General features: G+C 58.3%; 2 protein-coding genes across 4 annotated transcripts in view; one reads left to right on the forward strand and one right to left on the reverse strand.

Annotated features, from left to right (window-relative positions):
• copa (COPI coat complex subunit alpha) overlaps positions 1 to 25,754 on the forward strand; it is a 104,345-nt gene that overhangs the window by 54,038 nt on the left and 24,553 nt on the right. For all 3 annotated transcript variants that reach the window (XM_070870026.1, XM_070870028.1, XM_070870027.1), the window contains exons 17-27: positions 3,904 to 4,043; positions 4,386 to 4,471; positions 5,583 to 5,721; positions 8,533 to 8,695; positions 10,892 to 11,038; positions 18,437 to 18,626; positions 18,900 to 18,995; positions 19,838 to 19,926; positions 22,489 to 22,612; positions 23,020 to 23,109; positions 25,024 to 25,133. In XM_070870026.1, the coding sequence (XP_070726127.1) occupies positions 3,904 to 4,043; positions 4,386 to 4,471; positions 5,583 to 5,721; positions 8,533 to 8,695; positions 10,892 to 11,038; positions 18,437 to 18,626; positions 18,900 to 18,995; positions 19,838 to 19,926; positions 22,489 to 22,612; positions 23,020 to 23,109; positions 25,024 to 25,133 (1,374 nt within the window). The remainder of the gene's footprint in view (positions 1 to 3,903; positions 4,044 to 4,385; positions 4,472 to 5,582; positions 5,722 to 8,532; positions 8,696 to 10,891; positions 11,039 to 18,436; positions 18,627 to 18,899; positions 18,996 to 19,837; positions 19,927 to 22,488; positions 22,613 to 23,019; positions 23,110 to 25,023; positions 25,134 to 25,754) is intronic.
• On the reverse strand, positions 7,138 to 8,517 carry LOC139241502 (zinc finger protein 530-like). The gene is made up of 3 exons (XM_070870029.1): positions 8,511 to 8,517; positions 8,223 to 8,474; positions 7,138 to 7,934 (listed from the first exon to the last, which is right to left on the reverse strand). The coding sequence occupies exons 1-3, from the start codon at positions 8,515 to 8,517 to the stop codon at positions 7,138 to 7,140; spliced, it is 1,056 nt and encodes a 351-aa protein (XP_070726130.1).

The following is a 25,754-nucleotide window of genomic DNA, read 5'->3' on the forward strand; positions in this document are numbered from 1 at the left end:
ATCCCATGTGCTCTAACTTTGCACATCAATCTCCTGTGTGGGACCTTGTCGAACGCCTTCTGAAAGTCCAAATATATCACATCAACTGGTTCTCCCTTGTCCACTCTACTGGAAACATCCTCAAAAAATTCCAGAAGATTTGTCAAGCATGATTTCCCTTTCACAAATCCATGCTGACTTGGACCTATCATGTCACCTCTTTCCAACTGCGCTGCTATGACATCCTTAATAATTGATTCCATCATTTTACCCACTACTGATGTCAGGCTGACCGGTCTATAATTCCCTGTTTTCTCTCTCCCTCCTTTTTTAAAAAGTGGGGTTACATTGGCTACCCTTCACTCGATAGGAACTGATCCAGAGTCTACAGAACGTTGGAAAATGACTGTCAACGCATCCACTATTTCCAAGGCCACCTCCTTAAGTACTCTGGGCGACTGTTGGAAAATGACTACCACTGCATCCGCTATTTCCCAGGCCACCTCCTTAAGTACTCGGGCGACTGTTGGAAAATGACTACCACTGCATCCGCTATTTCCCAGGCCACCTCCTTAAGTACTCGGGCGACTGTTAGAAAATGACTACCACTGCATCCGCTATTTCCCAGGCCACCTCCTTAAGTACTCGGGCGACTGTTGGAAAATGACTACCACTGCATCCGCTATTTCCCAGGCCACCTCCTTAAGTACTCGGGCGACTGTTGGAAAATGACTACCACTGCATCCGCTATTTCCCAGGCCACCTCCTTAAGTACTCGGGCGACTGTTGGAAAATGACTACCACTGCATCCGCTATTTCCCAGGCCACCTCCTTAAGTACTCGGGCGACTGTTGGAAAATGACTACCACTGCATCCGCTATTTCTCAGGCCACCTCCTTAAGTACTCGGGCGACTGTTGGAAAATGACTACCACTGCATCCGCTATTTCCCAGGCCACCTCCTTAAGTACTCGGGCGACTGTTGGAAAATGACTACCACTGCATCCGCTATTTCCCAGGCCACCTCCTTAAGTACTCGGGCGACTGTTGGAAAATGACTACCACTGCATCCGCTATTTCCCAGGCCACCTCCTTAAGTACTCGGGCGACTGTTGGAAAATGACTACCACTGCATCCGCTATTTCCCAGGCCACCTCCTTAAGTGCTCGGGCGACTGTTGGAAAATGACTACCACTGCATCCGCTATTTCCCAGGCCACCTCCTTAAGTACTCGGGCGACTGTTGGAAAATGACTACCACTGCATCCGCTATTTCCCAGGCCACCTCCTTAAGTACTCGGGCGACTGTTGGAAAATGACTACCACTGCATCCGCTATTTCCCAGGCCACCTCCTTAAGTACTCGGGCGACTGTTGGAAAATGACTACCACTGCATCCACTATTTCCCAGGCCACCTCCTTAAGTACTCGGGCGACTGTTGGAAAATGACTACCACTGCATCCGCTATTTCCCAGGCCACCTCCTTAAGTACTCTGGGCGACTGTTGGAAAATGACTACCACTGCATCCGCTATTTCCCAGGCCACCTCCTTAAGTACTCGGGCGACTGTTGGAAAATGACTACCACTGCATCCGCTATTTCCCAGGCCACCTCCTTAAGTACTCGGGCGACTGTTGGAAAATGACTACCACTGCATACGCTATTTCCCAGGCCACCTCCTTAAGTACTCGGGCGACTGTTGGAAAATGACTACCACTGCATCCGCTATTTCCCAGGCCACCTCCTTAAGTACTCGGGCGACTGTTGGAAAATGACTACCACTGCATCCGCTATTTCCCAGGCCCCCTTCCGATGCGACGCCGTGTCCCTCGGCATCGAGGAAGACTTGCCTCCACTCTGAACGCGAGGCCTTCGGTGGCCGAACAGCCCGATGCGGGAACCGCAGTTTCCCCACCCCCCGGTCACACGAGGGACAGGTAGTCGTTGAGGGAGAGGGGGGAGGGTGTGGGGACTGGTTTGCCGCACGCTCGGTCTCTCCGCACGCAATTGGCGACGAGACTCGAGGTGCTCAGCGCCCCCTCCCGGGATGCACTCCCTCCACTCGGGGCGGGACTGGTCTTTGGGCCCGGGGGGGGCTCCCAGGGTGTGGGTGGGGGATGTTGCACTGTATCAGGGGAGGCTTTGAGGGTGGGTCCCTTGTAACGTTCCCTCTGCCCCCCACCTTTGGGCCGTGAAGGAGTTCCGAGTCGAGCGCTCGCTTTGGGGAGTCTCGTGTCTGGGGGGCGGGGGGAACGTGCGGACAATGTGGCCCTGCCCAGCGGAGCCGGTCGAGTGTGGGTCAGTGCTTCGATGCTGGGGGGTGTTGGGTCTGGTCGAGGACGCTAACGTTGGTGTGTCTGTCCTCCCCAGGGGGGGGTTTGTGGGATCTCGCGGAGACAGCGTTGGTGGTATCTCTCCAGCGACTCGAGGTGTCTACTGTACACGGTCCGTGTCTCTGGGCCATACAGGAGGGAGTGTATCACTACAGCCCTGTAGACCATGGGCTCGGTGGTGGGTTTGAGGTGTCTACTGTACATGGTCCGTGTCTCTGGGCCATACAGGAGGGAGTGTATCACTACAGCCCTGTAGACCATGGGCTCGGTGGTGGGTTTGAGGTGTCTACTGTACATGGTCCGTGTCTCTGGGCCATACAGGAGGGAGTGTATCACTACAGCCCTGTAGACCATGGGCTCGGTGGTGGATTTGAGGTATCTACTGTACATGGTCCGTGTCTCTGGGCCATACAGGAGGGCGGGGTATCACTACAGCCCTGTAGACCATGGGCTCGGTGGTGGGTTTGAGGTATCTACTGTACACGGTCCGTGTCTCTGGGCCATACAGGAGGGAGTGTATCACTACAGCCCTGTAGACCATGGGCTCGGTGGTGGGTTTGAGGTGTCTACTGTACACGGTCCGTGTCTCTGGGCCATACAGGAGGGAGTGTATCACTACAGCCCTGTAGACCATGGGCTCGGTGGTGGGTTTGAGGTGTCTACTGTACATGGTCCGTGTCTCTGGGCCATACAGGAGGGAGTGTATCACTACAGCCCTGTAGACCATGGGCTCGGTGGTGGGTTTGAGGTGTCTACTGTACAGGGTCCGTGTCTCTGGGCCATACAGGAGGGAGTGTATCACTACAGCCCTGTAGACCATGGGCTCGGTGGTGGGTTTGAGGTATCTACTGTACACGGTCCATGTCTCTGGGCCATACAGGAGGGAGTGTATCACTACAGCCCTGTAGACCATGGGCTCGGTGGTGGGTTTGAGGTATCTACTGTACACGGTCCGTGTCTCTGGGCCATACAGGAGGGCAGGGTATCACTACAGCTCTGTAGACCATGAGCTCGGTGGTGGATTTGAGGTATCTACTGTACACGGTCCGTGTCTCTGGGCCATACAGGAGGGCGGGTATCACTACAGCCCTGTAGACCATGGGCTCGGTGGTGGGTTTGAGGTACCTACTGTACACGGTCCGTGTCTCTGGGCCATACAGGAGGGCGGGTATCACTACAGCCCTGTAGACCATGGGCTCGGTGGTGGGTTTGAGGGCCCGGTCTTCCCTCTTTCCCTCAGGCGGCCGAAGGCTGCACTGGCGCACTGGAGGCGGTGTCGCTCGTCGCCAATATCTGCTCTTGTTGAGAAGAGGCTCCCGAGGCCTGGGAAATGGTCCGCGTTGCCAATGTGCTCCTGACCGCGGCCTGGTGAACCTTGCTGGGGGGGGGGGGGGGAAGAATGGTGGTGGAAGGGGCGGGGGGGGGTCCCTGGGCACAGAATACGGCTCGGGTTGTGAAGCCTCGCCTTGCCGAATAGCGCGCTTCCCGGGGAGGGGCAATTGCAGCAGTGCTTTCGTGCCTGGTCTCTCAAACCGGTTTCCCCTCTCTGCCTCTCTCCCCCGCCCCCTTCCCCCTCCCCCTCCCCCTCCCCAGATCCTGATCAAGAATTTGAAGAATGAAATCACAAAAAAGGTGCAAGTCCCAAACTGCGACGAGATCTTCTACGCCGGGACGGGAAACCTGTTGCTGAGGGATGCAGACTCGATCACTCTGTTTGATGTGCAGCAGAAGAGGTGAGGGGGAACGGAGGTCAGAGGAGGAGGAGGAGGAGGAGGAGGAGGAGGAGGAGAGAGCAAAGGGAGAGGCGTTTTAACGGAAAGAGGTTTCAGGGGAAGGGGGTGGGGAGAGATTGAGGGGCTGGGCACGGCGGGGATCGAGGAGGAGGGAGGGGGCGGAGAGAACTTTGAGCTGTTGCGAGTGGTGCTGCCTCCCCCAGTCGAAGTGCCGGCTGACACACTCGCTCCCCCACGCCCCTTGGGGTGGGGTGGAGGGAGGGAGGAGAGTTGGAGGGTTGGGGACCCTCAGCCCGCAGTCTGTCAAACATTTGATCTCTCTCTCTCTCCGTCTCTCCCCAGGTCGTTGAGCTCAGTGAAGATCTCAAAGGTGAAATATGTCGTGTGGTCTGGGGACATGACTCACGTGGCCCTGCTCTCCAAACACGGTGAGTGGCGGGGCTCGGGTGTCTGGTGGGGCCAGCGGGCAGACTGAGCCCTGGGTACATCGGTCTCTCTCGGTCTCTCGCGCTCCCTCTCGGTCTCTCGCGCTCCCTCTCGGTCTCTCGCGCTCCCTCTCGGTCTCTCGCGCTCCCTCTCGGTCTCTCGCGCTCCCTCTCGGTCTCTCGCGCTCCCTCTCTGTCTCTCGCGCTCCCTCTCTGTCTCTCGCGCTCCCTCTCTGTCTCTCGCGCTCCCTCTCTGTCTCTCGCGCTCCCTCTCTGTCTCTCGCGCTCCCTCTCGGTCTCTCGCGCTCCCTCTCGGTCTCTCGCGCTCCCTCTCGGTCTCTCGCGCTCCCTCTCGGTCTCTCGCGCTCCCTCTCGGTCTCTCGCGCTCCCTCTCGGTCTCTCGCGCTCCCTCTCGGTCTCTCGCGCTCCCTCTCGGTCTCTCGCGCTCCCTCTCGGTCTCTCGCGCTCCCTCTCGGTCTCTCGCGCTCCCTCTCGGTCTCTCGCGCTCCCTCTCGGTCTCTCGCGCTCCCTCTCTGTCTCTCGCGCTCCCTCTCTGTCCCTCTCGCTCCCTCTCTGTCTCTCGCGCTCCCTCTCTGTCTCTCGCGCTCCCTCTCTGTCTCTCTCGCTCCCTCTCTGTCTCTCTCGCTCCCTCTCTGTCTCTCTCGCTCCCTCTCTGTCTCTCTCGCTCCCTCTCTGTCTCTCGCGCTCCCTCTCTGTCTCTCGCGCTCCCTCTCTGTCTCTCGCGCTCCCTCGCTGTCTCTCTCGCTCCCTCCCTCTCTCCCTCTCTCTCTCTCTCTCTCTCCCTCTCTCTCTCTCTCTCTCCCTCTCTCTCTCTCTCTCTCTCTCTGTCTCTCTCTCTCTGTCTCTCTCTCTGTCTCTCTCTCTGTCTCTCTCTCTGTCTCTCTCTCTCTCTCTGTCTCTCTCTCTGTCTCTCTCTCTGTCTCTCTCTCTGTCTCTCTCTCTGTCTCTCTCTCTGTCTCTCTCTCTCTCTCTGTCTCTCTCTCTCTCTCTCTGTCTCTCTCTCTGTCTCTCTCTCTCTCCCTGTCTCTCTCTCTCCCTGTCTCTCGCCTTCTGTCTCTAACTCTCTCCCCCCTGTTCCCCCGTCTCTCCCCAGCCATCATGATCTGTAACCGCAAGCTAGAGTCCATGTGCAGCATCCACGAGAACATCCGGGTCAAGAGCGGAGCGTGGGATGAGAGTGGGGTATTCATCTACACCACCAGTAATCACATCAAATACGCGCTGGTGTCCGGGTGAGTACCCAGTGTGTCCCATAGTCTATCTCCCTGTACCCCCCCTCCCTCGGGTCTGTGTCCCTACACCCCTCCCTATCTCTGTAACCTCCAGCCCCTACACCCCTCCCTATCTCTGTAACCTCCAGCCTCTACACCCCTCCCTATCTCTGTAACCTGCAGCCCCTACACCCCTCCCTATCTCTGTAAGCCCCTACACCCCTCCCTATCTCTGTAACCTCCAGCCCCTACACCACTCCCTATCTCTGTAACCTCCAGCCCCTACACCCCTCCCTATCTCTGTAACCTCCAGCCCCTACACCCCTCCCTATCTCTGTAACCTCCAGCCCCTACTCCCCTCCCTATCTCTGTAACCTCCAGCCCCGACACCCCTCCCTATCTCTGTAACCTCCAGCCCCTACACTCCCTCCCTATCTCTGTAACCTCCAGCCCCTACACCCCTCCCTATCTCTGTAACCTCCAGCCCCTACACTCCCTCCCTATCTCTGTAACCTCCAGCCCCTACACCCCTCCCTATCTCTGTAACCTCCAGCCCCTACACTCCCTCCCTATCTCTGTAACCCCCTACACTCCCTCCCTATCTCTGTAACCCCCTACACCCCTCCCTATCTCTGTAACCTCCAGCCCCTACACTCCCTCCCTATCTCTGTAACCCCCTACACTCCCTCCCTATCTCTGTAACCTCCCCTCCGGCCTCCTTCTTGAACCGCTGCAGTCCATGTGGTGAAATTTGTTCCCCGACACACACACACACACACAGGGCGCTGTTGGGGGAGGGAGGGAGGGAGGGAGGGAGTTCCAGCATTGTGACCCAGCGATGATGAAGGGAGCTCCCGATATATTTCCCAGTCGAGGGACGGTGTGAGTGTGAGTGTGTGTGTGGCTCGGAGGGGGGAACGCAGAGGCCTGCTGGGTGTTCCCGCACGCCCGCTTTGCCCGTGTCGCGTCGAGACCTGTCGAGGTCTTGAAGCCTTGAGCCGATGGCCGGCGGAGAGTCTTGTGGACAGTGCTGCACACTGCAAGGGGGGAGGGGTGGTGGAGCGAGCGAGTGTGTCAAGGTGCTCAGCGGCGCCTCTCGATCGATCGGGCCCCCGAGACTGTGTCGAGCTCCTCGGGCCTGCTGGGACCTGCAACTCATCCGGGGGCGGTGTCGGAGGGGGGGTGAGAGTCAGGAAGTGAAGACACTCGTGGCGGAATAGCCAGCTTTCCGAACCCGGCGCTCGTTCCCCCACGGGGGTGGGGGGCAGGGGCGGGGGGCTGGTCCGGAAACATTTCTGGTCAATGCCGACCGCACCAGGCCCGTTGATGGTGTGGGAGGGGGGCGGTTTGGGCCAATGGTAATGTCAATTGCAGGGGAGGGGTGGCGTTGGAGAGAGCCATTGCTTTGTGCACAAGTGTGTGTGTGTGTGTGTGGAGTTAATAAGTTTCCTTTAAGCGATGGGAACCCGGGGATATCGCAACATGGGCCTCCTCCTGTTCCTGTGTAGCACACTCGAGGGGCTGAATGGGCCTCCTCCTGTTCCTGTGTAACACACTCGAGGGGCTGAATGGGCCTCCTGTCCCTGTGTAACACACACTCGAGGGGCTGAATGGGCCTCCTGTTCCTGTGTAACACGCTCGAGGGGCTGAATGGGCCTCCTCCTGTTCCTGTGTAACACACTCGAGGGGCTGAATGGGCCTCCTGTTCCTGTGTAACACACTCGAGGGGCTGAATGGTCCTCCTGTTCCTGTGTAACACACTCGAGGGGCTGAATGGGCCTCCTGTTCCTGTGTAACACACTCGAGGGGCTGAATGGCCTCCTGTTCCTGTGTAACACACTCGAGGGACTGAATGGGCCTCCTGTTCCTGTGTAACAGGCTCGAGGGGCTGAATGGGCCTCCTCCTGTTCCTGTGTAACACACTCGAGGGGCTGAATGGGCCTCCTGTTCCTGTGTAACACACTCGAGGGGCTGAATGGGCCTCCTCCTGTTCCTGTGTAACACACACTCGAGGGGCTGAATGGGCCTCCTCCTGTTCCTGTGTAACACACTCGAGGGGCTGAATGGGCCTCCTGTTCCTGTGTAACACACTCGAGGGGCTGAATGGGCCTCCTGTTCCTGTGTAACACACTCGAGGGGCTGAATGGGCCTCCTGTTCCTGTGTAACACACTCGAGGGGCTGAATGGGCCTCCTGTTCCTGTGTAACACACACTCGAGGGGCTGAATGGGCCTCCTCCTGTTCCTGTGTAGCACACTCGAGGGGCTGAATGGGCCTCCTCCTGTTCCTGTGTAACACACTCGAGGGACTGAATGGGCCTCCTGTTCCTGTGTAGCACACTCGAGGGGCTGAATGGGCCTCCTGTTCCCTGTGTAACACACTCGAGGGGCTGAATGTGCCTCCTGTTCCTGTGTAACAGGCTCGAGGGGCTGAATGGGCCTCCTGTTCCCTGTGTAACACACTCGAGGGGCTGAATGGGCCTCCTCCTGTTCCTGTGTAGCACACTCGAGGGGCTGAATGGACCTCCTGTTCCTGTGTAACACACTCGAGGGGCTGAATGGGCCTCCTGTTCCTGTGTAACACACTCGAGGGGCTGAATGGGCCTCCTCCGGTTCCTGTGTAACACACTCGAGGGGCTGAATGGGCCTCCTCCTGTTCCTGTGTAACACACTCGAGGGGCTGAATGGGCCTCCTGTTCCTGTGTAACACACTCGAGGGGCTGAATGGGCCTCCTGTTCCTGTGTAACACACTCGAGGGACTGAACGGCCCTCCTCCTGTTCGACGATCGATGCTTTAAGCGTGTCCGTCACTCCACATCTCTCTGTTGTGCAGGGATCATGGCATTATCCGGACCCTCGACCTCCCGATTTACATCACCAGGGTGAAAGGCAACAGTGTCTATTGTCTGGACCGTGAATGTCGCCCAAGGGTTTTGACGATTGATCCCACAGAGTTCCGATTTAAGTTAGCATTGGTCAATCGAAAGTATGACGAGGTAAGAACTTTAATCTAGATAGCGCCTGTAAGGGAGTAAAACATCCCAAGGTGCTACTCGGGGAGCGATTATCGGAGCAGAACCCGAGCCCGAGCCACATCAGGAGCTATTCGGGGACGGGACCAGAAGCTGGGTCAGAGAGGCAGGTTTTCAGGAGCGTCTTAAAGGAGGAGAGAGAGGCGGAGAGGTTGAGGGGGAGGGAGTTCCTGAGCTTGGGGGGTAGCCCCCCCGGGCAGCTGAAGGCACGGCCTCCGATGGTGGAGCGATGGGTCTCGGGGGATGCTCGAGAGGGCAGGATTGGAGGGGCGCAGGGATCTGGGAGGGTTGCAGAGATAGGGAGGGGTGTTGGGGCTGGAGGTTACAGAGATAGGGAGGGGGTGTAGGGGCTGGAGGTTACAGAGATAGGGAGGGGTGTAGGGGCTGGAGGTTACAGAGATAGGGAGGGGGTGTCGGAGCTGGAGGTTACTGAGATAGGGAGGGGGTGTAGGGGCTGGAGGTTACCGAGATAGGGAGGGGGTGTAGGGGCTGGAGGTTACAGAGATAGGGAGGGGTGCAGGGGCTGGAGGTTACAGAGATAGGGAGGGGTGTAGGGGCTGGAGGTTACAGAGATAGGGAGGGGTGTAGGGGCTGGAGGTTACAGAGATAGGGAGGGGTGTAGGGGCTGGAGGTTCCAGAGATAGGGAGGGGTGTCGGGGCTGGAGGGGGTGACTGAGATAGGGAGGGGTGTAGGGGCTGGAGGTTACAGAGATAGGGAGGGGTGTAGGGGCTGGAGGTTACAGAGATAGGGAGGGGTGTAGGGGCTGGAGGAGGTTACGGAGATAGGGAGGGGTGTAGGGGTTGGAGGTTACAGAGATAGGGAGGGGTGTAGGGGCTGGAGGTTACAGAGATAGTGAGGGGTGTCGGGGCTGGAGGTTACAGAGATAGGGAGGGGTGTAGGGGCTGGAGGTTACAGAGATAGGGAGGGGTGTCGGGGCTGGGGGGGGTTACAGAGATAGGGAGGGGTGTAGGGGCTGGAGGTTACAGAGATAGGGAGGGGTGTAGGGGCTGGAGGTTACAGAGATAGGGAGGGGTGTAGGGGCTGGAGGTTACAGAGATAGGGAGGGGTGTAGGGGCTGGAGGTTACAGAGATAGGGAGGGGTGTCGGGGCTGGAGGTTACAGAGATAGGGAGGGGTGTAGGGGCTGGAGGTTACAGAGATAGGGAGGGGTGTAGGGGCTGGAGGTTTACAGAGATAGGGAGGGGTGTAGGGGCTGGAGGTTACAGAGATAGGGAGGGGTGTAGGGGCTGGAGGTTACAGAGATAGGGAGGGGTGTAGGGGCTGGAGGTTACAGAGATAGGGAGGGGTGTCGGGGCTGGAGGTTACAGAGATAGGGAGGGGTGTCGGGGCTGGAGGGGGTTACAGAGATAGGGAGGGGTGTCGGGGCTGGAGGTTACAGAGATAGGGAGGGGTGTCGGGGCTGGAGGGGGTTACAGAGATAGGGAGGGGTGTCGGGGCTGGAGGGGGTTACAGAGATAGGGAGGGGTGTCGGGGCTGGACAGGGAGCCAATGTCTGACACAGCAGAGTTGTGGGTGAACGCAAGCTCGTGTCAGGATTGGGAAGGTGAACAGAGTTCATCACTCCCTGCCCCCATTAAACGGCCGATCCCCTCAGTTGTCCTATCCCAGGGGCAACGAGACCACAAGGAACAGGAGCAGGAGGGGGCCATTCGGCCCCTCGAACCTGCTCCGCCATTTAATACGACCGTGGGCTGATCCAATCGTGGACCCAGCTCCACTTCCCTGCCCCGCCCCCTTATCGTTTAACATCTCCGCCTTAAATATGTTCAATGTCCCGGCTCCCACAGCTCCCTGAGGCAGCGAGTTCCACCCTCCGAGAGAAGACATTCCTCCTCCTCTCCGTCTTAAATGGGCGGCCCCTTATTCTAAGACCATGCCTCCCCCTAGTTCTAGTCTCCCCCCATCACCGCACTCCCTCGATGTCAAGTATATCCTTCCTTGGGTACGAACAAAATTGTGCCCCACCTCTCAGACACAGCCTCCCGCACTCGCTCTCCCCAAGGCTCCCCCCAGCGGTGCAAACATCCTCTCCGCATCCACCAGGACGCCCCCCGGGTCCCCGCTGTACTGCCAAAGTGTCTCAGTCCTGAGCTCTGCACTCGTTTGTCTCCCTCTCCCTCCCTCACTCCCCCCCCTCAGGTCCTCCACATGGTCCGCCACGCAAAGCTCGTCGGCCAATCCATCATCGCCTACCTGCAGAGGAAAGGGTATCCAGAGGTGGCTCTGCATTTTGTCAAGGACGAGAAAACCCGCTTTAGCCTGGCTTTGGAGTGCGGCAACATTGAGGTAAGTTCCTCCTCCTCTCTGTCTCTCTCTCTGTCTCTGTGTCTCTCTCGCTGTGTGTCTCTGTCTCTCTGTGTCTGTCTCACTGTGTGTCTGTGTCTCTGTGTCTCTGTCTCTGTGTCTCTGTCTCTGTCTGTCTCTCTGTCTCTGTGTCTCTCTCGCTGTGTCTCTCTGTCTCTGTGTCTCTGTCTCTGTGTGTCTCTCTCGGTCTGTCTCTCTGTCTCTGTGTCTCTCTCGTTGTGTGTCTCTGTCTCTGTGTCTCTGTCTCTGTGTCTCTCTCGCTGTGTCTCTCTGTCTCTGTGTCTCTCTCGCTGTGTGTCTCTGTCTCTGTGTCTCTCTGTCTGTGTCTCTCTCGCTGTGTCTCTCTGTCTCTGTGTCTCTCTCGCTGTGTGTCTCTGTCTCTGTGTCTCTCTCGCTCTGTGTCTCTCTCGCTCTGTGTCTCTCTCGTTGTGTGTCTCTGTCTCTGTGTCTCTCTCGCTGTGTGTCTCTGTCTCTCTCGTTGTGTGTCTCTGTCTCTGTGTCTCTGTCTCTGTGTCTCTCTCTCGCTGTGTGTCTCTCTGTCTCTGTGTCTCTCTCGCTGTGTGTCTCTGTCTCTCTCGTTGTGTGTCTCTGTCTCTGTGTCTCTCTGTCTCTGTGTCTCTCTCGCTGTGTGTCTCTGTCTCTGTGTCTCTCTCGCTGTGTGTCTCTGTCTCTCTCGTTGTGTGTCTCTGTCTGTGTCTCTCTGTCTCTGTGTCTCTCTCGCTGTGTGTCTCTGTCTCTCTGTGTCTGTCTCTGTGTCTCTCTCGCTGTGTGTCTCTGTCTCTCTCGCTGTGTGTCTCTGTCTCTCTGTCTCTGTCTCTGTGTCTCTCTCGCTGTGTGTCTCTGTCTCTCTCGCTGTGTGTCTCTGTCTGTGTCTCTCTGTCTCTCTGTCTCTCTGTCTCTCTGTCTCTGTGTCTCTCTCGCTGCGTGTCTCTGTCTCTCTCGCTGTGTGTCTCTGTCTCTGTGTCTCTGTCTGTGTCTCTGTCTCTGTGTCTCTCTCGCTGTGTGTCTTTGTCTCTCTCGTTGTGTGTCTCTGTGTCTCTGTGTCTCTGTGTCTCTGTGTCTCTGTGTCGCTGTGTGTCTCTGTCTCTGTGTGTCTCTGTCTCTGTGTCTCTCTGTCTCTGTGTCTCTCTGTCTCTGTGTCTCTCTGTCTCTGTGTCTCTCTGTCTCTGTGTCTCTCTCGCTGTGTGTCTCTCTCGCTGTGTGTGTCTGTGTCTCTCTGTCTCTGTGTCTCTCTCTCGCTGTGTGTCTCTCGCTGTGTCTCTCTGTCTCTGTGTCTCCCTCTCGCTGTGTGTCTCTCTCTCTGTCTCTCTGTCTCTCTCGCTGTGTGTCTCTCTGTCTCTGTGTCTCTCTCTCTCTCGCTGTGTGTCTCTCTCTCGCTGTGTGTCTCTCTCTCGCTGTGTGTCTCTCTCTCGCTGTGTGTCTCTCTCTCGCTGTGTGTCTCTCTCTCGCTGTGTGTCTCTCTCTCGCTGTGTGTCTCTCTCTCGCTGTGTGTCTCTCTCTCGCTGTGTGTCTCTCTCTCGCTGTGTGTCTCTCTCTCGCTGTGTGTCTCTCTCTCGCTGTGTGTCTCTCTCTCGCTGTGTGTCTCTCTCTCGCTGTGTGTCTCTCTCTCGCTGTGTGTCTCTCTCTCGCTTTGTGTCTCTCTCTCGCTTTGTGTCTCTCTCTCGCTGTGTGTCTCTCTCTCGCTGTGTGTCTCTCTCTCGCTGTGTGTCTCTCTCGCTGTGTGTCTCTCTCTCGCTGTGTGTCTCTGTGTCTGTGTCTGTGTCTCTGTCTCTGTGTCTCTGTGTCTCTCTCGCTGTGTGTCTCTGTCTCTGTGTCTCTCTCGCTGTGTGTCTCTGTCTCTGTGTCTCTGTGTCTCTCTCGCTGTGTGTCTCTGTCTCTGTGTCTCTCTGTCTCTGTGTGTGTCTCTCTGTCTCTGTGTGTGTCTCTCTGTCTCTGTGTGTGTCTCTCTGTCTCTGTGTGTGTCTCTCTCTCGCTGTGTGTGTCTCTCTCGCTGTGTCTCTGTCTCTCTCTGTCTCTGTGTCTCTCTGTCTCTGTGTCTCTCTCGCTGTGTGTCTCTCTCTCGCTGTGTGTCTCTCTGTCTTGTGTCTCTCGCTGTGTGTCTCTCTCGCTGTGTGTCTCTCTCTCGCTATGTGTCTCTCTGTCTCTGTGTCCCTCTCTCGCTCTGTGTGTCTCTCTGTCTCTGTGTGTGTCTCTCTGTCTCTGTGTGTGTCTCTCTGTCTCTGTGTGTGTCTCTCTGTCTCTGTGTGTGTCTCTCTCTCGCTGTGTGTCTCTCTCTCGCTGTGTGTCTCTCTCTCGCTGTGTCTCTGTCTCTCTCTGTCTCTGTGTCTCTCTGTCTCTGTGTCTCTCTCGCTGTGTGTCTCTCTCTCGCTGTTTGTCTCTCTGTCTTGTGTCTCTCGCTGTGTGTCTCTCTCTCTCGCTGTGTGTCTCTCTCTCTCGCTATGTGTCTCTCTGTCTCTGTGTCCCTCTCTCGCTCTGTGTGTCTCTCTCTCTCGCTGTGTGTCTCTCTCTCTCGCTCTGTGTCCCTCTCTCGCACTGTGTCTCTCTCTCTCGCTCTGTGTCTCTCTCTCTCGCTCTGTGTCTCTCTCTCTCGCTCTGTGTCCCTCTCTCTCGCTCTGTGTGCCTCTCTCGCTCTGTGTCTCTCTCTCTCGCTCTGTGTCTCTCTCTCTCGCTCTGTGTCTCTCTCTCTCGCTCTGTGTCTCTCTCTCTCGCTCTGTGTCTCTCTCTCTCGCTCTGTGTGTCCCTCTCTCGCTCTGTGTCTCGCTCTCTCGCTCTGTGTCTCTCTCTCTCTCGCTCTGTGTCTCTCTCTCTCTCGCTCTGTGTCTCTCTCTCTCTCGCTCTGTGTCTCTCTCTCTCTCGCTCTGTGTCTCTCTCTCTCTCGCTCTGTGTGTCCCTCTCTCTCGCTCTGTGTCTCTCTCTCTCTCGCTCTGTGTCTCTCTCTCTCTCGCTCTGTGTGTCCCTCTCTCGCTCTGTGTGTCCCTCTCTCGCTCTGTGTGTCCCTCTCTCGCTCTGTGTGTCCCTCTCTCGCTCTGTGTGTCCCTCTCTCGCTCTGTGTGTCCCTCTCTCGCTCTGTGTGTCCCTCTCTCGCTCTGTGTGTCCCTCTCTCGCTCTGTGTGTCCCTCTCTCGCTCTGTGTGTCCCTCTCTCGCTCTGTGTGTCCCTCTCTCGCTCTGTGTGTCCCTCTCTCGCTCTGTGTGTCCCTCTCTCGCTCTGTGTGTCCCTCTCTCGCTCTGTGTGTCCCTCTCTCGCTCTGTGTGTCCCTCTCTCGCTCTGTGTGTCCCTCTCTCGCTCTGTGTGTCCCTCTCTCGCTCTGTGTGTCCCTCTCTCGCTCTGTGTGTCCCTCTCTCGCTCTGTGTGTCCCTCTCTCGCTCTGTGTGTCCCTCTCTCGCTCTGTGTGTCCCTCTCTCGCTCTGTGTGTCCCTCTCTCGCTCTGTGTGTCCCTCTCTCGCTCTGTGTGTCCCTCTCTCGCTCTGTGTGTCCCTCTCTCGCTCTGTGTGTCCCTCTCTCGCTCTGTGTGTCCCTCTCTCGCTCTGTGTGTCCCTCTCTCGCTCTGTGTGTCCCTCTCTCGCTCTGTGTGTCCCTCTCTCGCTCTGTGTGTCCCTCTCTCGCTCTGTGTGTCCCTCTCTCGCTCTGTGTGTCCCTCTCTCGCTCTGTGTGTCCCTCTCTCGCTCTGTGTGTCCCTCTCTCGCTCTGTGTGTCCCTCTCTCGCTCTGTGTGTCCCTCTCTCGCTCTGTGTGTCCCTCTCTCGCTCTGTGTGTCCCTCTCTCGCTCTGTGTGTCCCTCTCTCGCTCTGTGTGTCCCTCTCTCGCTCTGTGTGTCCCTCTCTCGCTCTGTGTGTCCCTCTCTCGCTCTGTGTGTCCCTCTCTCGCTCTGTGTGTCCCTCTCTCGCTCTGTGTGTCCCTCTCTCGCTCTGTGTGTCCCTCTCTCGCTCTGTGTGTCCCTCTCTCGCTCTGTGTGTCCCTCTCTCGCTCTGTGTGTCCCTCTCTCGCTCTGTGTGTCCCTCTCTCGCTCTGTGTGTCCCTCTCTCGCTCTGTGTGTCCCTCTCTCGCTCTGTGTGTCCCTCTCTCGCTCTGTGTGTCCCTCTCTCGCTCTGTGTGTCCCTCTCTCGCTCTGTGTGTCCCTCTCTCGCTCTGTGTGTCCCTCTCTCGCTCTGTGTGTCCCTCTCTCGCTCTGTGTGTCCCTCTCTCGCTCTGTGTGTCCCTCTCTCGCTCTGTGTGTCCCTCTCTCGCTCTGTGTGTCCCTCTCTCGCTCTGTGTGTCCCTCTCTCGCTCTGTGTGTCCCTCTCTCGCTCTGTGTGTCCCTCTCTCGCTCTGTGTGTCCCTCTCTCGCTCTGTGTGTCCCTCTCTCGCTCTGTGTGTCCCTCTCTCGCTCTGTGTGTCCCTCTCTCGCTCTGTGTGTCCCTCTCTCGCTCTGTGTGTCCCTCTCTCGCTCTGTGTGTCCCTCTCTCGCTCTGTGTGTCCCTCTCTCGCTCTGTGTGTCCCTCTCTCGCTCTGTGTGTCCCTCTCTCGCTCTGTGTGTCCCTCTCTCGCTCTGTGTGTCCCTCTCTCGCTCTGTGTGTCCCTCTCTCGCTCTGTGTGTCCCTCTCTCGCTCTGTGTGTCCCTCTCTCGCTCTGTGTGTCCCTCTCTCGCTCTGTGTGTCCCTCTCTCGCTCTGTGTGTCCCTCTCTCGCTCTGTGTGTCCCTCTCTCGCTCTGTGTGTCCCTCTCTCGCTCTGTGTGTCCCTCTCTCGCTCTGTGTGTCCCTCTCTCGCTCTGTGTGTCCCTCTCTCGCTCTGTGTGTCCCTCTCTCGCTCTGTGTGTCCCTCTCTCGCTCTGTGTGTCCCTCTCTCGCTCTGTGTGTCCCTCTCTCGCTCTGTGTGTCCCTCTCTCGCTCTGTGTGTCCCTCTCTCGCTCTGTGTGTCCCTCTCTCGCTCTGTGTGTCCCTCTCTCGCTCTGTGTGTCCCTCTCTCGCTCTGTGTGTCCCTCTCTCGCTCTGTGTGTCCCTCTCTCGCTCTGTGTGTCCCTCTCTCGCTCTGTGTGTCCCTCTCTCGCTCTGTGTGTCCCTCTCTCGCTCTGTGTGTCCCTCTCTCGCTCTGTGTGTCCCTCTCTCGCTCTGTGTGTCCCTCTCTCGCTCTGTGTGTCCCTCTCTCGCTCTGTGTGTCCCTCTCTCGCTCTGTGTGTCCCTCTCTCGCTCTGTGTGTCCCTCTCTCGCTCTGTGTGTCCCTCTCTCGCTCTGTGTGTCCCTCTCTCGCTCTGTGTGTCCCTCTCTCGCTCTGTGTGTCCCTCTCTCGCTCTGTGTGTCCCTCTCTCGCTCTGTGTGTCCCTCTCTCGCTCTGTGTGTCCCTCTCTCGCTCTGTGTGTCCCTCTCTCGCTCTGTGTGTCCCTCTCTCGCTCTGTGTGTCCCTCTCTCGCTCTGTGTGTCCCTCTCTCGCTCTGTGTGTCCCTCTCTCGCTCTGTGTGTCCCTCTCTCGCTCTGTGTGTCCCTCTCTCGCTCTGTGTGTCCCTCTCTCGCTCTGTGTGTCCCTCTCTCGCTCTGTGTGTCCCTCTCTCGCTCTGTGTGTCCCTCTCTCGCTCTGTGTGTCCCTCTCTCGCTCTGTGTGTCCCTCTCTCGCTCTGTGTGTCCCTCTCTCGCTCTGTGTGTCCCTCTCTCGCTCTGTGTGTCCCTCTCTCGCTCTGTGTGTCCCTCTCTCGCTCTGTGTGTCCCTCTCTCGCTCTGTGTGTCCCTCTCTCGCTCTGTGTGTCCCTCTCTCGCTCTGTGTCCCTCTCTCGCTCTGTGTGTCCCTCTCTCGCTCTGTGTGTCCCTCTCTCGCTCTGTGTGTCCCTCTCTCGCTCTGTGTGTCCCTCTCTCGCTCTGTGTGTCCCTCTCTCGCTCTGTGTGTCCCTCTCTCGCTCTGTGTGTCCCTCTCTCGCTCTGTGTGTCCCTCTCTCGCTCTGTGTGTCCCTCTCTCGCTCTGTGTGTCCCTCTCTCGCTCTGTGTGTCCCTCTCTCGCTCTGTGTGTCCCTCTCTCGCTCTGTGTGTCCCTCTCTCGCTCTGTGTGTCCCTCTCTCGCTCTGTGTGTCCCTCTCTCGCTCTGTGTGTCCCTCTCTCGCTCTGTGTGTCCCTCTCTCGCTCTGTGTGTCCCTCTCTCGCTCTGTGTGTCCCTCTCTCGCTCTGTGTGTCCCTCTCTCGCTCTGTGTGTCCCTCTCTCGCTCTGTGTGTCCCTCTCTCGCTCTGTGTGTCCCTCTCTCGCTCTGTGTGTCCCTCTCTCGCTCTGTGTGTCCCTCTCTCGCTCTGTGTGTCCCTCTCTCGCTCTGTGTGTCCCTCTCTCGCTCTGTGTGTCCCTCTCTCGCTCTGTGTGTCCCTCTCTCGCTCTGTGTGTCCCTCTCTCGCTCTGTGTGTCCCTCTCTCGCTCTGTGTGTCCCTCTCTCGCTCTGTGTGTCCCTCTCTCGCTCTGTGTGTCCCTCTCTCGCTCTGTGTGTCCCTCTCTCGCTCTGTGTGTCCCTCTCTCGCTCTGTGTGTCCCTCTCTCGCTCTGTGTGTCCCTCTCTCGCTCTGTGTGTCCCTCTCTCGCTCTGTGTGTCCCTCTCTCGCTCTGTGTGTCCCTCTCTCGCTCTGTGTGTCCCTCTCTCGCTCTGTGTGTCCCTCTCTCGCTCTGTGTGTCCCTCTCTCGCTCTGTGTGTCCCTCTCTCGCTCTGTGTGTCCCTCTCTCGCTCTGTGTGTCCCTCTCTCGCTCTGTGTGTCCCTCTCTCGCTCTGTGTGTCCCTCTCTCGCTCTGTGTGTCCCTCTCTCGCTCTGTGTGTCCCTCTCTCGCTCTGTGTGTCCCTCTCTCGCTCTGTGTGTCCCTCTCTCGCTCTGTGTGTCCCTCTCTCGCTCTGTGTGTCCCTCTCTCGCTCTGTGTGTCCCTCTCTCGCTCTGTGTGTCCCTCTCTCGCTCTGTGTGTCCCTCTCTCGCTCTGTGTGTCCCTCTCTCGCTCTGTGTGTCCCTCTCTCGCTCTGTGTGTCCCTCTCTCGCTCTGTGTGTCCCTCTCTCGCTCTGTGTGTCCCTCTCTCGCTCTGTGTGTCCCTCTCTCGCTCTGTGTGTCCCTCTCTCGCTCTGTGTGTCCCTCTCTCGCTCTGTGTGTCCCTCTCTCGCTCTGTGTGTCCCTCTCTCGCTCTGTGTGTCCCTCTCTCGCTCTGTGTGTGTCCCTCTCTCTCGCTCTGTGTGTCCCTCTCTCTCGCTCTGTGTGTCCCTCTCTCTCGCTCTGTGTGTGTCTCTCTCTCGCTCTGTGTGTGTCTCTCTCTCGCTCTGTGTGTGTCTCTCTCTCGCTCTGTGTGTGTCTCTCTCTCGCTCTGTGTGTGTCTCTCTCTCGCTCTGTGTGTGTCTCTCTCTCGCTCTGTGTGTGTGTCTCTCTCTCGCTCCCTATCTCACGGCCCCTCGCTCTCCCGCCAGATCGCGCTGGAGGCAGCCAAGGCCCTGGACGACAAGAGCTGCTGGGAGAAGCTTGGTGATCTGTCGCTGCTCCAGGGTAACCACCAGATCGTGGAGATGTGCTATCAGCGCACCAAGAACTTCGACAAGTTGTCCTTCCTGTACCTGATCACCGGCAACCTGGACAAGCTGCGCAAGATGATGAAGATCGGTGAGGCGAGCGGCTGTGAGGGCGGGGGGGGGGCGTATCGGAGTGGGGAGGTCTGCGGGGGTCAGAGGGCGGGGGTCAAAGGGGAGGGCCCGATGGTCAAGGGGCTGGGGGAAGGTGTGTCCTGAGCTCGCGGTGTGAGATCGGGGAGAGCGCCTGACACGCCCAACCATTGACTGACCCCCCACCCCGGGACACTGCTGGGATCGTGTGTTCTCATCCCTGTCTCTCTCTCTCTCTCTCTCTCTCTCTCTCCCTCTCCCTCTGTCCCTGCAGCGGAGATCCGGAAAGATATGAGTGGCCACTACCAGAACGCGCTGTACCTCGGCGATGTCATCGAGCGTGTCCGCATTCTCAAAAACTGCGGGCAAAGTAAGGACAATGAAATTGTGTGTGAGCACGTGAGCATCGGTCTCTCCATGTCCCTTCTCTCGCGCTCTCTCTCGCGCTCTCTCTCTCCCGCGCTCTCTCTCTCTGGCGTTCTCTCTCTCTCTCGCGCTCTCTCTCTCCCGCGCTCTCTCTCTCTCGCGCTCTCTCTCTCTCTCGCGCTCTCTCTCTCTCGCTCTCTCTCTCTCCCGCGCTCTCTCTCTCGCGCTCTCTCTCTCTCGCGCTCTCTCTCTCTCCCTGCCCCTTCTCTCGCGCTCTCTCTCTCGCGCTCTCTCTCTCGCGCTCTCTCTCTCGCGCTCTCTCTCTCGCGCTCTCTCTCTCGCGCTCTCTCTCTCGCGCTCTCTCTCTCGCGCTCTCTCTCTCGCGCTCTCTCTCTCGCGCTCTCTCTCTCGCGCTCTCTCTCTCGCGCTCTCTCTCTCGCGCTCTCTCTCTCGCGCTCTCTCTCTCGCGCTCTCTCTCGCGCTCTCTCTCGCGCTCTCTCTCTCTCGCGCTCTCTCTCGCGCTCTCTCTCGCGCTCTCTGTCTCTCGCGCTCTCTCTCGCGCTCTCTCTCGCGCTCTCGCTCGCGCTCTCTCTCTCGCGCTCTCTGTCTCTCGCGCTCTCTCTCTCTCGCGCTTTCTCTCTCTCTCGCGCTTTCTCTCTCTCTCGCGCTTTCTCTCTCTCTCTCGCGCTCTCTCTCTCTCTCGCGCTCTCTCTCTCGCGCTCTCTCTCTCGCGCTCTCTCTCTCGCGCTCTCTCTCTCTCTCTCGCGCTCTCTCTCTCTCGCGCTCTCTCTCGCGCTCTCTCTCGCGCTCTCTCCTCTCACTCTCTCTCTCTCCCGCCCCTCGCAGAGTCCTTGGCTTATCTGACCGCCGCCACGCACGGCCTGGACGAGGAGGCCGAGGCCCTGAAGGCAACCTTTGACACCGAAAAGGAAGTGGTGAGTACGGCAAAGCCCCTCGCTCGCTCGCTCGCTCCCTCCCCTCGCTCCCTCCCACAAGAACATCAGGAGCCGGCCGGACGGCCCCTTCGAGCCTGCTCCGCCATTGAGCACTGTGTGATATCTTCACGGAGCACAGCGCACACAGCTCCTCACATGGCAGGCAGCTCTCTCTCAGGAGCCTCCGGAAACCTGCCCGGTTCTGTTTCTTATTAACTCTGCTGTTGCAGTACACAAATGCGTCCACATCCACAAAGGGGCGCCACCAACAAGCTTGCCGACGTGACCAATACCACCGTGGGGGTGATCCAATCGTGGACCCAGCTCCACTTCCCCGCCCCGCCCCCTTATCGTTTAACATCTCCGCCTTAAATATATTCAATGTCCCGGCTCCCACAGCTCTCTGAGGCAGCGAGTTCCACCCTCCGACAGAAGACATTCCTCCTCCTCTCCGTCTTAAATGGGCGGCTCCTTATTCTAAGACCGTGCCCCCCCCCTAGTTCTAGTCTCCCCCCCCCCCCCCCCCCCATCACTGCACTCCCTCGATGGCAAGTACATCCTTCCTTGGGTACGAACAAAATTGTGCCCCACCTCTCAGACACAGCCTCCCGCACTCGTTCTCCCTAAGACGCCCCACCCCCCATCGGTGGCAACATCCTCGATGGCAAGTGCATCCTTGCTTGGGTACGAACAAAATTGTGCCCCACCTCTCAGACACAGCCTCCCACACTCGTTCTCCCTAAGACTCCCCCCATCACTGCACTCCCTCGATGGCAAGTGCATCCTTCCTTGGGTACGAACAAAATTGTGCCCCACCTCTCAGACACAGCCTCCCGCACTCGTTCTCCCGAAGACGACCCCGCCATCACTGCACTCCCTCGATGGCAAGTGCATCCTTCCTTGGGTACGAACAAAATTGTGCCCCACCTCTCAGACACAGCCTCCCGCACTCGTTCTCCCGAAGACGACCCCGCCATCACTGCACTCCCTCGATGGCAAGTGCATCCTTCCTTGGGTACGAACAAAATTGTGCCCCACCTCTCAGACACAGCCTCCCGCACTCGTTCTCCCGAAGACGACCCCGCCATCACTGCACTCCCTCGATGGCAAGTGCATCCTTCCTTGGGTACGAACAAAATTGTGCCCCACCCCTCAGACACAGCCCCTCCCACACTCGTTCTCCCTGAGGCTCAGTGGAAACATCCTCCACTCTTGCTCAAAAATCCATCTCCGCCTTCAACGTATTCAATGTCCCCGGCCTCCCATAGCTCTCTGAGGCGGCGAGTTCCACAGATTTACAACCCTCCGAGAGAAGAAATCCCTCCTCATCTCAGTTTTAAATGGGCGGCCCCTTATTCTAAGACCGTGCCCCCCTAGTTCTAGTCTACCCCCCCCATCACCGCACTCCCTCGATGTCAAGTATATCCTTCCTTAGGTACGAACGAGATTGTGCCCCACCTCTCAGACACAGCCTCCCACACTCGTTCTCCCCAAGACTCCCCCCATCGGTGGCAACACCCTCGATGGCAAGTGCATCCTTGCTTGGGTACGAACAAAATTGTGCCCCACCCCTCAGACACAGCCTCCCATACTCCTTCTCCCTAAGACGACCCCGCCATCAGTGGAAACATCCTCTCTGCATCCACCTTGCAACCGTACACGTCTCGATAAGGTCGCCTCTCATTCTTCTGAACTCCAATGAGTAGAGGGGCCCCCCAACCTCCTCAACCTGCCCTCATCAGTCCAACCCCCCTCATCCCCGGAATCGACCGAGTGAACCTTCTCAGGATATGCTTTGGAGGCAGTTCAATCGTAAATGGGCAGAGCAGAACTGTGCACGCAGTACTCCAGGTGTGGCCTCACCCAATACCCCTGTATAAACTTGTAAGCAAGACTTCCCCTGCTTTTGTACTCCCATCCCCCCCTTTGCAATAAAGGCCACGATACCATTGGCCCTTCCTGATCACTTGCTGTACCTGCGGACTAACCTTTTGTGTTTCACGCACAAGTAACCCCCAGGTCCCGCTGTACTGCCGCACTTTGTAATCTTTCTCCCGTTCAAATAATAACTCGCTCTTTGAGTTTTTTGTCTGCCAAAGTGCGTGACCTCGCACTTTCCCACATTATACTCCCTCCGACAAATTTGTGCCCCACTCCCTGAGCCTGACGATGTCCCTTTTGCAGAGTTTGTGTGTCCTCCTCACGCACGGCTTTCTCCTCCCATCTCTGTATGGTCAGCAAACATGGCCACGTGACACTCGGTCCCCTTCTTCCAAGCCGTTCATGTGGATTGTAAATAGCTGGGGCCCCACCTCTGATCCCTGCGGCACCAACTAGTTCCTGATTTGCCAACCCGCGAATGAACCATTGATCCCGGCTCTTGTTTTCTGTTGGTCAGCCAATCCTCTGTCCATGCTCATCCATGACCCCCAACCCCGCGAGCTTTGACCTTGTGCATCAGTGCCTTCTGTCAGTCGAAATGCACACTTGACTTCGTGTCTCTTGCCCCCTTTTTCTCTTTTTTTTTTTTTTCCCCCCTTCCCTCCCTCCCTCCCTCCCCAGGTTCCGGAGATCGACCCCGAGGCCAAACTCCTTCAGCCTCCACCACCCATCATGCCCCTGGACACCAACTGGCCGCTACTGACCGTCTCCAAGGGCTTTTTCGAGGGAAGCATTGCTTCGAAGGGTAGGTGTGTGGGGGGGGGGTGGTGCTGGGGTTAAAGGGGGTGAATAACCGGGCGGAGGGGTGCGGTGCGAAACAGCACTGGAGTCAAGACCGAGCGGGAACAACGAGAGCGCCCGGGGACAAACGGGTTGCTTTCCACTGGGCAAACAGCGACGCGTGGGGCGCGGCGGGGATCAGTGCCGGGGCATTGGCTATTTAGAATCGATGTGAGCTTCTCGGAAGAAGGGGAGGAGGTTTGGAGAGGCGGCCAAGCTTGCCGGCGATGCAAAGCTGGGAGGAGAAGCCATGTGTCCCGAGGGAGCACCGCACTGTCGGAGGGGCAGGGCGGAGGGAGTTGAGGGAGCTGTGTGATCTGTTCCCGTTTCTGACTGCCTCTCTCTCCCTCCCCCTCCCTCTGTCCGATCCAGGGAAGGCGAGGCAGCTCGCTGTTGACCCGGCCATGGAAATCTCTGGGTCCGAAGGCTGGGGGGCAGACACTGAACTCTTGCTGGATGAAGGTGAGTGATGTCGGCCACGGGATTCGAGGGGGTATGTGGGGAGGTGACAGAAGCGATCCTCCCTATCTCTGTAACCTCCTACACCCCTCCCTATCTCTGTAACCTCCAGCCCCGACACTCCCTCCCTATCTCTGTAACCTCCGTACACCCCTCCCTATCTCTGTAACCTCCAGCCCTTACACCCCTCCCTATCTCTGTAACCTCCAGCCCCTACACCCTCCCTATCTCTGTAACCTCCGTACACCCCTCCCTATCTCTGTAACCTCCTACACCCCTCCCTATCTCTGTAACCTCCGTACACCCCTCCCTATCTCTGTAACCTCCGTACACCCCTCCCTATCTCTGTAACCTCCAGCCCCTACACCCCTCCCTATCTCTGTAACCTCCGTACACCCCTCCCTATCTCTGTAACCTCCGTACACCCCTCCCTATCTCTGTAACCTCCCTACACCCCTCCCTATCTCTGTAACCTCCCTACACCCCTCCCTATCTCTGGAACCTCCAGCCCCTACACCCCCTCCCTATCTCTGTAACCTCCAGCCCCTACACCCCTCCCTATCTCTGTAACCTCCAGCCCGTACACCCTCCCTATCTCTGTAACCTCCGTACATCCCTCCCTATCTCTGTAACCTCCAGCCCCTACACCTCTCCCTATCTCTGTAACCTCCGTACACCCCTCCCTATCTCTGTAACCTCCTCCAGCCCCTACACCCCTCCCTATCTCTGTAACCTCCGTACACCCCCTCCCTATCTCTGTAACCTCCGTACACCCCTCCCTATCTCTGTAACCTCCTACACCCCTCCCTATCTCTGTAACCTCCGTACACCCCTCCCTATCTCTGTAACCTCCGTACACCCCTCCCTATCTCTGTAACCTCCGTACACCCCTCCCTATCTCTGTAACCTCCAGCCCCTACACCCCTCCCTATCTCTGTAACCTCCAGCCCCGACACCCCTCCCTATCTCTGTAACCTCCAGCCCCTACACCTCTCCCTATCTCTGTAACCTCCAGCCCCTACACCCCTCCCTATCTCTGTAACCTCCAGCCCCTACACCCCTCCCTATCTCTGTAACCTCCAGCCCCTACACCCCTCCCTATCTCTGTAACCTCCAGCCCCCTACACCCCTCCCTATCTCTGTAACCTCCTCCAGCCCTTACACCCCTCCCTATCTCTGTAACCCCCTCCAGCCCCTACACCCCTCCCTATCTCTGTAACCTCCAGCCCCTACACCCCTCCCTATCTCTGTAACCTCCTACACCCCTCCCTATCTCTGTAACCTCCAGCCCCCTACACCCCTCCCTATCTCTGTAACCTCCAGCCCCTACACCCCTCCCTATCTCTGTAACCCCCTCCAGCCCCGACACCCCTCCCTATCTCTGTAACCCCCTCCAGCCCCTACACCCCTCCCTATCTCTGTAACCTCCAGTCCCTACACCCCTCCCTATCTCTGTAACCGCCTCCAGCCCCTACACCCCTCCCTATCTCTGTAACCTCCAGCCCCTACACCCCTCCCTATCTCTGCAACCCTCCCAGATCCCTGCGCCCCTCCAATCCTGCCCTCTCGAGCACCCCCACCCCTGATTCCCATCGCTCCACCATCGGTGACCGTGCCTTCAGCTGCCTGGGGTGGGGGGGTGGTGCCCCCCAAGCTCTGGAACTCCCTCCCCCTCAACCTCTCCGCCTCTCTCTCTCTGTCCCTCCCTCTCCTCCTGAAAACCTGCGCCTCTCTGACCCGGCTACTGGTCCCCTGTCCCCGTGATATCTCCTGGCGTGGCTCGGGCTGGGGGCTCTGCTCCGATCCTCACCCACCCCTCGTGTCCGAGCTCGTGACGAATCGCGATGTTGCGTGACCCGGACATTCTCCCACCGCTTCAACGTTTCTCTGCCACCCCCCTCCCTGTCCTTGTTGCAGACGGTTTTGTGGATGCAGCTGAAGTGTTCGGAGAAGATGGAGCCGGGCGCGGACAGGAGGAGGGCGCTGGTTGGGACGTGGAGGAGGACTTGGAGTTGCCGCCCGAGCTAGTAAGCAACAATCGATGCACTCGAGTGTCCCGGGCTCCCGCTGTCTCGCTCCTGGCCTCGCTGGCTGGCACGCTCGGCTTCAAGCCCCTGCTCCAGGAGAGTCGAGCACACGCAAATCCAGGCTGACGCTCGAGGGCGGTGCTGAGGGAGTGCCGCACTGTCGGAGGGGCAGGGCTGAGTGTCGGAGGGACAGTACTGAGGGAGTGACTGTCGGAGGGGCAGTACTGAGGGAGTGACGCACTGTCGGAGGGGCAGTACTGAGGGAGTGACTGTCGGAGGGGCAGTACTGAGGGAGCACCGTACTGTCGGAGGGGCAGTACTGAGGGAGCGACTGTCGGAGGGGCAGTACTGAGGGAGTGACTGTCGGAGGGGCAGGACTGAGGGAGTGACTGTCGGAGGGGCAGTACTGAGGGAGTGACTGTCGGAGGGGCAGTGCTGAGGGAGCGACTGTCGGAGGGGCAGTGCTGAGGGAGTGACGCACTGTCGGAGGGGCAGGGCTGAGGGAGTGACTGTCGGAGGGGCAGGGCTGAGGGAGTGACTGTCGGAGGGGCAGTGCTGAGGGAGCGACTGTCGGAGGGGCAGTGCTGAGGGAGCGACTGTCGGAGGGGCAGTGCTGAGGGA

This window comes from Pristiophorus japonicus, unplaced genomic scaffold (genome assembly GCF_044704955.1).
Source record: "Pristiophorus japonicus isolate sPriJap1 unplaced genomic scaffold, sPriJap1.hap1 HAP1_SCAFFOLD_1092, whole genome shotgun sequence".
Lineage (NCBI taxonomy): Eukaryota > Metazoa > Chordata > Chondrichthyes > Pristiophoridae > Pristiophorus > Pristiophorus japonicus.